The sequence below is a fragment of the Erithacus rubecula genome (genome assembly GCF_903797595.1).
Source record: "Erithacus rubecula genome assembly, chromosome: 6".
NCBI lineage: Eukaryota > Metazoa > Chordata > Aves > Passeriformes > Muscicapidae > Erithacus > Erithacus rubecula.
This window is the reverse complement of record NC_136688.1, coordinates 3,111,020-3,123,369: the sequence shown is the minus strand read 5'-3', so window position 1 is coordinate 3,123,369 and position 12,350 is coordinate 3,111,020. Positions and strand designations below refer to the sequence as shown.

The 12,350-nt window shown below is 40.0% G+C and overlaps 1 protein-coding gene across 21 annotated transcripts in view; it reads right to left on the bottom strand.

The window, feature by feature from the left end:
- Nucleotides 1-12,350, bottom strand: part of BRSK2 (BR serine/threonine kinase 2) — a 304,732-nt gene that overhangs the window by 54,925 nt on the left and 237,457 nt on the right. For 20 of the 21 annotated variants that reach the window (XM_079310032.1, XM_079310048.1, XM_079310040.1 and 17 more), the window contains 3 exons: nt 7,643-7,674; nt 2,147-2,311; nt 1,344-1,441 (listed from right to left, as the gene is read on the bottom strand). In XM_079310032.1, the coding sequence (XP_079166158.1) occupies nt 1,344-1,441; nt 2,147-2,311; nt 7,643-7,674 (295 nt within the window). The remainder of the gene's footprint in view (nt 1-1,343; nt 1,442-2,146; nt 2,312-7,642; nt 7,675-12,350) is intronic. The other variant, XM_079310047.1, reaches the window with a different exon arrangement.

Here is a 12,350-nt window from a genome sequence, read left to right as displayed (position 1 = left end):
CATGAAAATGCTTTGGCATGTGGAAGAGATATACAATGCATTCAAGGCATAGCTAGACATTCACTTAGATGCTGGGTTTGAAGATTTTAGAGTCACCTTGTTTCTTTTCTTATAACAAAAGCATTTCTAAAACAAGATGATGCTGCCCTTACATGGCAGGATAATCTGTTTGAGTCAAAAGCTGATTAGCAGACTGCTAGATGACAAACTGCACTGAGCAAGGGGCTTTTGACCACAGGACCTGCAGCTGGCACAGCTACCCATCTTCATCAGGATCCCTGCTAACATGCTCTCTGTAGCTCCATCCAGGTAGGAGTTTAAAAATTGCAGTGTTAGCTAAGAACTTTCATCTCTTCCCCCATAGAAGAGATTTCCCTACAAAATTATAGGGCCTGGAGCCTGGAACTTGGATAGGTTTATAATTCAATGAAGCATTAATAAATGCAGTGCAACATAGCACTGCCCTGAAAGCTTTTGAGATTTCAGGCTTTCCAGTGAAAATAAAGGGCACTTTGCTTCTTGTCTTCAAAGTGCTGAAGTACAATACCTGAAAACAGCCACACTTTTAAACTCTGTTTCAAATCATTGCTAGAAATGACTAATCCTTTATTAAACTTGTCTGCAAATCAAAAGTCACTTATGTAGTTAGCTCCTTGGGGAGCAGTTTTCCTGTTGTCTGGATTAGTGATCAGCAGCACTCTAAAAAAACAATGAATAAATATAGGAATAAAGTGGTATCACAAGAGCTTTATAAGATATATAATCTTATTGTGCATTAAGCTTTTAAAATGTTTCTAAATCTAGAAACATGGGGGTTTGATTTATGTACTATAAAACAGCTAAGTTTTATGATTCATACTTTCAGCAGTGCATGTACTCACTGACAGAGAAGAGAATGTGCACCTATACAACTGCAGAGAGGTGAAGCTACACAGCTTCTTACTGAAGTTCATGAGAGCATTTCTGCAACACTGCAAGATTTGTAACCAGAAAATTCTCCTACTGGATTATACTGCTACTGAACCTCATCTGCCTGCATAAAGCCAGTCTGTGGGTTCACAGCACATATTTTAAGATCCCATTCAAAACCCATTTGGATGTTTCTGCACTGTGAGACAGACATGCCTTGAAAGATGAAGCCTTCTAGTTTAACCAAGGAACAGACTTGCCTGATCCAGGCTGAGGATTCTCACCAGTGCTGTGTACACTGTTTCAGTGGGAAGGTAACAGTGATGGTAGTAGGGTTTGGGTTTAAATTAAAATAAAATTAGAATTTAAAAAAAAATAGTGAAAAGGAACTAGTTCAGATGGGTTCATGATGACTGAGGTTATATCTGAAGTACCTATTTCATTTCTAGGGGGAAGATCCTCATCTTCATGACTAGGATACCTCTCCTTCCGGTCAAGCAGAAGAAAATAAATCATTTTTTCTTGGTTTTCTCTGAAAAAAAAAAAAAAAAATTACATTTTAAAAGAAAAGAAAGGTCAACATGGACATAAAACTTTCTCATCTAATAAACAGTTCTAATTATTCTAAATGAGTTGGAAGTGGTCATGTACATGACAGCTAGATACAGAGCCCACAGAGCTTTTGAGACCCTTGCTGTCTCCAAAAAGCAGCTAGTGAGGAAAGGAAATAAGATTCCCATGTTACACACACAGAACAGAGGCACAGGACAGTCGAGGTTATGTGTTCCCAGGAAGTCCAAACTAAGAGTGGCAGCCAGACAGGTCTCCTGAGCCTCTAAGTGCTCTTTCTACTACATATCCCTCTTAACACCTCTGGAGATACACCAGCTCTTAGGCATAGGCTTGATAGAAATAAAAATTTGCCAACAAAGGCATATCCAACACAAATATTAGCAATGATACCTCCCAATGTGGACTGTGCAGCTCACATTTTAATGAAGTGACCTGGCCTGGCCTCCATTGCTGGTCAGGCTGTGAGCTTCTGACCCATGGAGTGAGAAAGGCTCAGTTCTTGCTCCCAACACCTCACCAGCAAATGAGCAGCCAAAGGTGAGAAATTCTTACCAGTCACTCAGAGAGAGAGAAATCAGTTAAAGTGCTCTCTACCTCTCCCCAGGTTCATAAGCATCCCAGCCCCTGGACACCCAGCTGATATGAAGACTGAGCAAGTGCTTACTCTTCCGACAACAAGTCCTGTAAGAGTTTATTTCGGTCACGGAAGCAGCCTAACGAGTGCATGCTATCTAACACGTCTGGATCAATATCCTCCAAGGAAGGGAGAGAACGAATCTGCACCTTTCGAGGGATTGGTTGCTCTGGTTCTGGCTCATTCTTACCCCCTCTGCAGAGGAAAGAAGATGAGAGAGAGAAAGGGGGAGGGAAAGGAGAGAAAAGAAACATGAGTCACAAATGAACCCATACTCTGAAACACAGCCTGCAGCAACAGATGGAAACAGCTTGCTAAATTCCCACTGAGAGACCAGAGCTTCCAACCAGACAGATATTCTCATAAGAAAGTGCCATGAAGGCTAAGACTGACCAGCAGGTTGTGGATTTGGGTCTTTAATGAGAAATGTCTGTCTTCAGTCAGCAAGGCAATAGGAACTTCACTTACCAGTGCCCTTGTAATAGAAGCAGCTGTTCAGCATCCTAATGCCAAACATTTATAAAACACTACATGTTTTTAGAGCTGTTGCCTCATCAGCTGGCCAGACCTCAGGCTGAAAAGTACAAGCTGAATGATTCCCTTTCGAAGAAGGAGCTCTGAACAAACCATCACTATTTTTCACCAAATCTGATTACAACTGGCACTGCAGCAGTTTCTTTCATTAACACTTCCAATGTGATTAAGAGACCTCAGTGGTCAGGCTCCCACTTGACAGGGTTTTGGGTGAAAACCACGCTGCTTAATTACACACCCAAACATGACAATCTCTGTTTCTCTTAAGACATGCAAACTTGAAAATTTTGGCTCAAGTGCGATGCCCAAAGCCAGTGGCAGACCTCAGAACACACCATTAACAGTAAAACATATTACTATTTCAAATGTAGTTAACACAGGCTTTCTGCACAATTATGTCATCCCATTCACTAGGCCCAGGAAATATTGATTATTCATTGTAATTAAAGGCCCTGACTGTAAGAAACAGGTCAAGGTGTCAGGGTATTTCTAACTGACTATATATTGCAGACATCTTGAATATCCTTTGATTTTATTTCGGTAGGCAGTGAGCAATTCATGTAAACTCCATCCACCCAAAGAGGTGGGTTTGGTGGTGGTGATGGTGGTGTTTTGTTTGGAGAAACTGTCTATTCTGAACCTCTGCTATCTCTCAATAGCTGCTTTGTGCAACTTTCCCTGCTCCACGAGTGGGGTCCTCCCTTTCCTTTATGAGGTGCAAATGTGTGACTGTTGGGTCCAGGCTTCCAGCATGGACAACAGGAATCAGGAATAGTTAAATTGCATCTGATGACACCATTTGTTGTTTATGGGGCTGTGTTTGGACTAGAGATCCTTCCTTTTGATGCTGGAAGAAATAAGATGGCCACAACTTGTGAAGTTACTTGCACAATTTAAAATGTTCCTGACTCAATGTAAGCTAGCCAAGCATCTACACAGAAAAAGGAGTTCCAGTCCTAATGTCCTTAGTTTTTCTTGTGTAAGTTAGAAATCATCTCTGGTTCATATACATCACCCTAAGCTCTCAGCCAGTGTACCAAAAAGAGAGCCAATGCACCTTAAAAAAGAGCCAGTGCAGATTATCTCCTCTGAGGTAAGAAGGCAATACTAAGTCAAGGTATCCAGGATAGGACAGTCACATGCTGCAACAATCACAGGAGATTGCTGAATGCTGCTTGCAATTCATTTTTATGCAAGTTGAAATGCAGTTGTGAGGCATCTGCTCTGTTTGTGAGATACCACTTGCAAAAAGACTCCTAAGAGATGTTAATTTCATCTTCTTTTGAAACAATGAAAATGTGCTCAGCCCTACTTGGATACATGACATGCAGTCAGACTGGTGTTCATTCCATGGGTCAGATCCCATTTCTCTTACAAGGAGCACTCACATACATCCCTGATCAGTTTTATTCAATTTAGAGGACTAGGAGTAAACACAGAGGATGTAGAATCTGCTCCTTAGGATTTGTTCTTGTGTGTTAAACCACTGAAACACAGCATCTTATGCCCCCTGTGAGTCTCACAGAAGCATCTGTATCTTCTGCAATACCACCAGGGTCCTGAATCTAAGGGCTAAACTCAAAAATCCCTGTTCAACTAAAGAATCATCTTATTCCTTCTAAGAGGCCACTACTGCTACCTCTTAGGATCAAGATCTAGTTCTCAGAAGGTAATAAGCAATGATTAGTTCATAACCTTGCACTATTAAATCCAGTGATGACCTTGTCATTAAGATAAATTCTTGCAGGATCGACCTTTCAACAGCAGCTGAGTGTTTTTGCTTTTTAATGATCTACAGTTCACTTCTGAAAAGTATTGACTTAATTAATCATTCGTGTTACAAGCAGATGTCCTTAAGGTAATTTAAAGAGATTAAAAAGAATAATTGTCTTTGAAAATTTCCAGGAAACCTGGGTTTCCCACTAGTTGCCCTTGTCTGAATAGAATCTACAAGTCTCTTTTGTATCAAACAGCACAGGAGCCATTTCTAGAGAGCACAGCTTGTCATCTTCCGTGCACTCCAGAGTGACATTTCCTTCTGCCCTGCACCTGGTTAGCCTCAGACACAGTCAGGAATTTTCACACCTCCTCATCAGGTACAAGTAAAATCTGCAAAGAGGCGTCTCGTCATTTGGCAGCGCAATTCAGAGCTTCAGGAAACGAAAATCACCGGGTCTGGGTTGTGATTGGCATGACTGCAGTGCCTGTTCCATTCTCAGTCTAGCAGAGTGACAAATTTGTTGCATTGCAGCCCACACAGACATCAAACAATGTCACATAGTGACTACTGCAAATCACGTATATATTTTTAAAGGCCCACATGAATGCAATTGCTGTTTTAAAACCCACCCTCTTATGTGAGGATCTGTGGATACAATAGCTGTGATTCCTGATCAGGGTGAACTTTTTCAGTCTCTCCATGCAATTCTCTCATGAATCTCACCGAGATGCCCATTTGCATCAGTGCACAGCAAAGCAGAACCAGCACACTTACTCTTTTTCCTGTTTTAGTAAGTGTGGTACCTTCACAATTAAGGCAATAACTCAGTGTTATAGGAGTGCGTATTTACCATAATAGGTAATTTTATTTGCCCCCTTACTTTATTAAAAAATATGAAAATAACTGCTGTTTATTTTCTGGTTTATGATAACCTGCATTTGAGGTTAAAATAAATTATTTCAATTAAAAAGGCTTGAGAAACCTCACTGAATTAATTTGGGTGGGAGAGCAAGAACTGGAGGTTGCTGACGAAAGGTTTCATTGAGGTTTCTGTCTTCCTTTTTTAGGCGTGTGAATCATGATTTCAACTTTCAAGACCTCTTTCTCTCCCTGCCTAAATCTGCAATTAAATCTTTTCTTCAGTTTTACAGTAGCCTCGATATTTATTTGAAGAATTAAGTGATGTTCTGAGTACAACTTTCAGGTCAGTAACCTATATATGACAAAGGATGAAGATTTTACATAGAATAGTAGATAAAATAAAGAAAAAAATTAAGAGGTGAGCAAAAGAGCCATAGGATAAAACACTACAACCCCTTCCTCTCTTTCAGTGTAAGTATTTCCAGGCAAAATGAATGCAAAGAGGTTGTGAAACATTTCCAGATGAAAGCAGTTGAGTTTTGGAGGCGGCAAGGTTATTCACTGACTAAAATTAGCCACAGGATGTTAACCTCCTGAGGTCAATCCATGGCCAGTACAGAGAAAATGAGAAAGAAACTCATTAAAAAAGCTATTTTGAGTAGAAACTTCTTTTTAGGCAATCTGAAGAGACATCTGGAAGAGCCTTTCTGCACTGACTACCCTGGGAGTCTAGAGGAAACTTGCTTTTGCAAAACTGTTTCTACTTCTGAAAACAGCCTTAGATGCAGCTTACTGTGCCAGTCATCAGTGAGTTTGACCTTCACTGAGTAGTATAAGAAAATGTTCAGATGTTTATGTCTCCAAAGAAAAAAGTCTTAAAATCCTAAATATAGACTGAAGTAATGAAATTACACCTGCACAATTGCATATGTGAGCCTTGGACAGCAGTCCTTCAACAAGTGAAAAGTTCCAGGCAAAAGTCTTGAGGAAGGGAAAAATAACAAAATAAATGATCAATGACTTTTAATTTTATTACCTATTCCAGTCTGATAAAAGCACAGAGTGTCAGCTGATTTCACTCCATGAAGAAACAGAGGAGAATTACCTGTCCAGTCTGATGTAAACAGCATTTACTTCTGCAATTGCTAGCAAGACCTTATAGTAGTGATTTCAGGGATTAGAATTAGAGATTTCCCCACTCTGTTTGTTCTGCATTTACCCATGAGAGTTAAAAAAAAAAAAAAAGTATGTGCAGGAAACCTCGTGTACTTCTTTGGTTTAAAAAGGTGCCATGTTTGGTAGAACATGAACAGAGCATGGAATAGCCATGGGCAGTGCTGATATTACTTCAGGTGAACTAAGTTTTTCTTAGTTCCATTTTTTTCTTAGCTATTCAACAAACTGTTGAACCCCCTCTCAGGTCCTACTGAAGTCATACACATTTTGAGATGAACATGGCCCACAAGAAAACAAACAGATAAAGAAAAAGTGTTTTTTCAGGCTTATATATCAGTTCATATCATCCTTGAGTACTTCTCAAGAGTAATGATGGGGTTATAAATGTAGGACTTTCTTTATCACCCACCTGGGGAAATGCTGACCCTGAGAAATGTATCCAAGCATAATTTCCTTGTTTATTATGTTTATCATCTCCTTAGTTTGTTGAGGATATCATAGTATAAAAAGTTTATTTACTTTTAGGCTTTTTGAAATGCTCCTAAGGCTACACAAAGAGCAAGGTCACTTTTAAAAGTCATCAATCTTCCTTACACCCAAACCACCAGACAAGCATGTACTTTTCTCACAGACCTCCTGCTTCACTGTCAGGAGTGCTGTTTTTAATCAAGTCACAGAAGTACTCTCACATCAACAGGTTACAAGGTCAGAAGCCTCTTAGCTTGCTATGAAGAAGGAGTGGGGATTATGAGACAGAGAAGCTCTTGCTCACAGGTGCTTACTTATCAATATAATCATTTTTGTTTCTACTTCAGAGAAAAGCCAAGATGCCAAGAAGGAACAAATGAAAGCTTTCTTGTCAAGAAGGTATTACAAGGGATTGTCTGTAGCACTTGGATAGCAAACTAAATATGGTTGCTAGCTGGGTATTTTTTTGCTGATCACCTGCAGGTATCTCTTTAACACAGCAAGATGCTGGACTGAATGTCTTATTTCAAACAGTTGTTAGCCATTGTACAAAAAAATTTCCTGGGTTGGTACATACAAATGCAATTATATGAGTAGCAAAGGGTAAAAATAAATTAGATGTCTTTCTGTTCTCTGCCCCTTTTTCTAACATGTGTGAAACCTGCTTTCAAACTCCAGTCTCACTCTTCTAGTGGTCTCTTCACAGACCATTAGAATACTAGAATCAACAGTGAATGTATGCAAAAAAAATTTTAAAAGTTACTTACATATACCATATGTGTTTCTGAATATGTTCTAGCTGTAAAGAAGAAAGAAAACAAGGAATTAGTGCTGTAAAATAGAAAAGGTAACTCCACAAGTCATCCTTATTCAAGGCTTATTCAAGTAAATATAAAATTTCAGAGATGGACATATGCATACAACAGGAACTTTGCTGCATGAAGAGTTGCTCATCCTAACCCATCCCACTGGAAATGACAGTTTAATTCCAGACATAATGCATCAATCAGGAGCAAATCCCAGGCAGATGCTAGGCTTCCAAGGTAATTCTTTTGGAAATTCAAACTTTTCCCTTCCCAAGTCCTTCCCTCTGTAATCTAACTGCTCCTTTCTGTATGTGCATAATAGTTGATCCTTTACACTTAAATTGTATTTCTAGTTTTGTTTCACAGAATAATAGAGAGGAAGAAAGAAGAAAATAGGTTGAAACACATAATAGACAAAATAATCTGTGCATCTATGGCATAACCTTCCCGGATACAGGACTCATTCTAGATTGTCTTCACATTTATCATCAAAATCCATGGACCAAGCAGAGTAAGATTCTATGTAATTTACTAATTCTGCACCCAAACACCAGACCACAAATTTATTTTTCTTCCCTCTTTCCTGTTTCACACATGAGAATCTCACTATGCAATGAAGAACTGATTACAGCTCAAAGTAGCCATGTCTACCTATGGAAGGCAGATTCCACAAACATTACAATGATCCACAAGCACAGGAAGACAACATGATTTTTCCAAGAGAAATCCTTAACAGCAGAGAGAACAGAAGGTTCATATGACATACTTACAGCAGAACCTTCCAAATATGTTTTGTTTTAATCATCACAACAGAAAATAAGTTTTCTTAGATGCCCAGGGATAATTTGTTATGTGGGCAATGTTTCTTATATTCATCACTATGCAGCACCTTTGTAGGTGCAGAAACAAATGCATACTCACTGCACATGGGCTCACATTTGTGCCATATTCAGGGGAAAGACAGGAGAGACTGGAAGAAATCTCATATGAGAGGAAATCACAGACCCTTTACAATGGTCAGGAAGAATGGCAACAGCTGTCCTGCCCTTATTACATTCCACTTCCACAATAATAAGAATCAGGGAGAAAAAGAAACAAAAAGAAAAGAAAAAATAAGGAACAGGCAAACAACAAAATCTCAGAGATATAAAGTGTTTGCCACAGAGAGCAAGGAATCAGAGACCTCTGTGCTATGGAACAACAGCTCCATGTCTGGGAAACCAGTAAGATGTGAGTTTGGCTCTATATGAGATCATTTTTTCAAGTGAGTCAGGACTTTCCCTGAAAACAAAGGAACAATGGAATACAGCTTTGGAAAGCAGGACAGGAGACTGGAGGGAACAGTGTGGGAAACAAACAACCTCCTTTAAACCCTAGACTATATCCACACTGCAATTACAGGTGCAGTTGGCACTCACATTATCTGTCTTCTAACCAGCACCAAGGCCCCCAGCACATACACCCACTGGCCCAGGCAGACTTGCAAAGCTTCTACCTGTGGCCTCAGCCCTCCACAGTAATTCCCCTTCATCACAATTCCCCTGCATTAGGAAGTCCTCTAACCCCTGCACTATTAAGAGTAAGCTGGAGTATTCCTGACACAATGCCATCTCCCACTGAGATAAAAATATGATTTGGGAGGTCCCCCAACAGCCTGGAGACACAGCCCTCTTCTGGCTCTGTGCAAGCTGAGGTACAACCACAGAACATAAGGAGAGGCTTCCATGGGGCAGGATTTTAGAATTGTTCCTTAATAGATGTAGAGTTCTGTGAGGATCTGATAAGGGGTGGACTGTGCCCCCTGTGCTGGTAAAACTACATCTACTCATTATTTCCCATACACCACATGGAGGGTTAGAGAGATTAATGGTTTCAGACAAGATGCAGATGATACAGCTATGCAATGTCCAAGCCTCTTTCATGCGTGCTTCTCCTGCTGCATTTCCTGTCTCCATGGGACACTGTGCTCTTGTGTGACTGTGATATGCAAAAATGCCATGGCAAAGCAGACAACAGCACTTCACTTTCTGAGTTAGAGAGGGGAAAGAAAAGAAGGTCACCAGTTCATGTCTTAGTCACAGAACCTCTGGGCTCCTTCAGAGAAGATGTCATATGCCTTCTGCCCATCTCTGCTGATCAACCTCCTTCAAACTAATGAACACACAGCATTTTTCTGAAAGAGAAGCCCCATTGCACCTAGATACACATTTGAAGATGTATGACAGCTCTCATGGCTACTGTTTACATACACAATCAATCCACACCAAAACCATTGCTGTGAAATATGCTGGGATATTCCAGATATGAAAAGTATTCTACAAATCCTATGCTGATTCAAATGCAATTGCATTGAAATGTTATTAGAAGTGTGCTTGCTGCTGCCAACATCTTCACTACTGTTATAAAGGTAATTAATTAATGCTTTGTTGCTTTTTGTCTGCATTAAAGTGACAGGAGGGTTATGGGAGGGCGATTGGTTTTGACAAGGAGAAGTCTGTATGCTTTCTACTGTGCAGTGCAGGGGAGGGAGATACACAGTGGGAGCTAATCTCACTCCTGCCTTCATTTAAACACAATGTTTAAATGCATTTAAGTGATGAAGGAATTTAACAACCCTTCCCAGAGGGTTTTTCTTGCTGTTTGCACATGAGTTTGCCAAGTTTAATACCATTTTATGGAATTGTAAAAATGCTGCTTCCTAATGTCTCCTAGTCACTGCAGGCAACTGTCTCATGACATCATCTCTGAAACAACAAAACATGCTCAGACCCAGTGCACATGCACAGTCAGAGAGATTTCTGCAGGCTAAGATGCTGTAATGGAAGGAGACAGAGGATTAATTCCTTTATCATGGTTTTACATAAAAATACTTCCAAATATTAAACTTGTACACTGAAGGAGCATTGGAGGAGCCTCTCTCACAGATGAGAGACTCACTGTGATAAAGAGCTGCACAAGCCCATCAGAAAAAGAGGTCTCCTCCCACAAAGAGCTTACGTCTGAATTCTAAGGCAGGGAACAACAGATGGAGATAGACAGGCAGATGGAAAACAAGACAGCTCTGTCTACATCCTCGGCACTGATCTCAGCAGAGTGGTTGCCAAGCTCAAAAGTTCTGACCTGAAGAAAAACTTTCTCAAAGTCTGTGGATCTAGATGAGGGCTTCTGGGCTTGAACTCGTGTCAAATTTCAAACTTCCCTGTCCAGAAAACAAACAGCCTCAAACCCATCTGTGCACCCACACCTGAAATGAATCTTCCTCATCCAGGAGATTCCCTAGTCTGAGCTTTAAACCTACTGTGTCACATTAAGACACAGGCTTTTCCTGGCCACAGGGCTTAGGCTGGCAGTGCAAACAGCACTGGAAAAACCATGACCCATTTCAGCAGTACAGCTGTACTAAAGCAGCCTCCAGGGACCTTGACAAGGCCAAGTATCACTGTCCTACGTGCACAGGGCATGAAAAGGCCCTTGGCAGCCTAAGCACATCAACTGGACAATTACCTCAATTCTACAGGTCATAAATTCAGAAAATTTAAATGATGGAATAGACACCTTACCATAAGACCTTTTACAGAAATTAATCAGGTGAGATTTCCCTCCTTCATTTTTGCAACATTCTTTAGATTCTGCAGGTCAACATTAGCATTCATCACATCCAAGAAAAAACAAAATCAGAAAGCAGAGATGAGATTCTGAAAATATGTGTAATTCAAGGAATTTTTAGGTAATATTCAGTGATAGGTATTTCCACCTATGTGGACACCCAACATGGAAGACAAGTCATGCTACTCTAGTATAAAATGTTAACACTAGAACAGTAACAGATTTATTGGAATAGCTTATTCTGCAGTATCTGCTCTGATCCCCCTTGCTCTAGAAACAAAGTTTCAATAGTGCTCATCCATCTTTAAAAGAAAAGTACTTCTGCCCTTTGCCTTTGTCTTTCTGGAGAAGAAAATATTGGCTGAGAAAGCAACTGCTTTCTATCACAGGAGCTGTAAATCTCTGATGTAGCAATGCTGAATCGTTTGAAGAGCACATAACTAAAATAAACCTCATCCTGCAGTACTTTAGGCACCCAGAGCACACCTCCCATAAGCCTTCTCAAACTTTATTACTATTTCACTTCTCCCTCCTGACACTATTCCTACTAGAAGGCTGTCCCAGAATCCCACTGATATACCTACAATTCTTCTAGTTTCTAGCCTACTTTCCTGTAAGGCCATTTGACATACATTTGTTTTTGTGCCTGTTACTTCCTTTAGCTTAAATAATCCTCCTCCCTAGTAATTATAACTACCTCTAAAGAATATGCAGATGACCAGTACAACCTTTCTTAGACATCATCTGTGTACATTAACTGAAGCTCTTTTAGGCCATACTATTCAGACAGAATCTTTCAGATGCTGAACATCTCAGGACTCATTCTTTGTTTGATTTCACCTTTCATAAATATAGGTGGTCAGAAAAGCCACCACCAGGAGCTAGCATCAACTTTTAATGAAAAGTTTATGTTTATGTTTAATGAAAGAAAAGCAAAAATTCTTTTATTTTACAGCACGTTTAGTAAAACAGGCCCAGTAAATGAGAGTGGTCAAGGATGTCAAACTGCATTTGAGGCTATGCAACACACAGCGAGTGTGAACAATATTCCACAAAGACATAA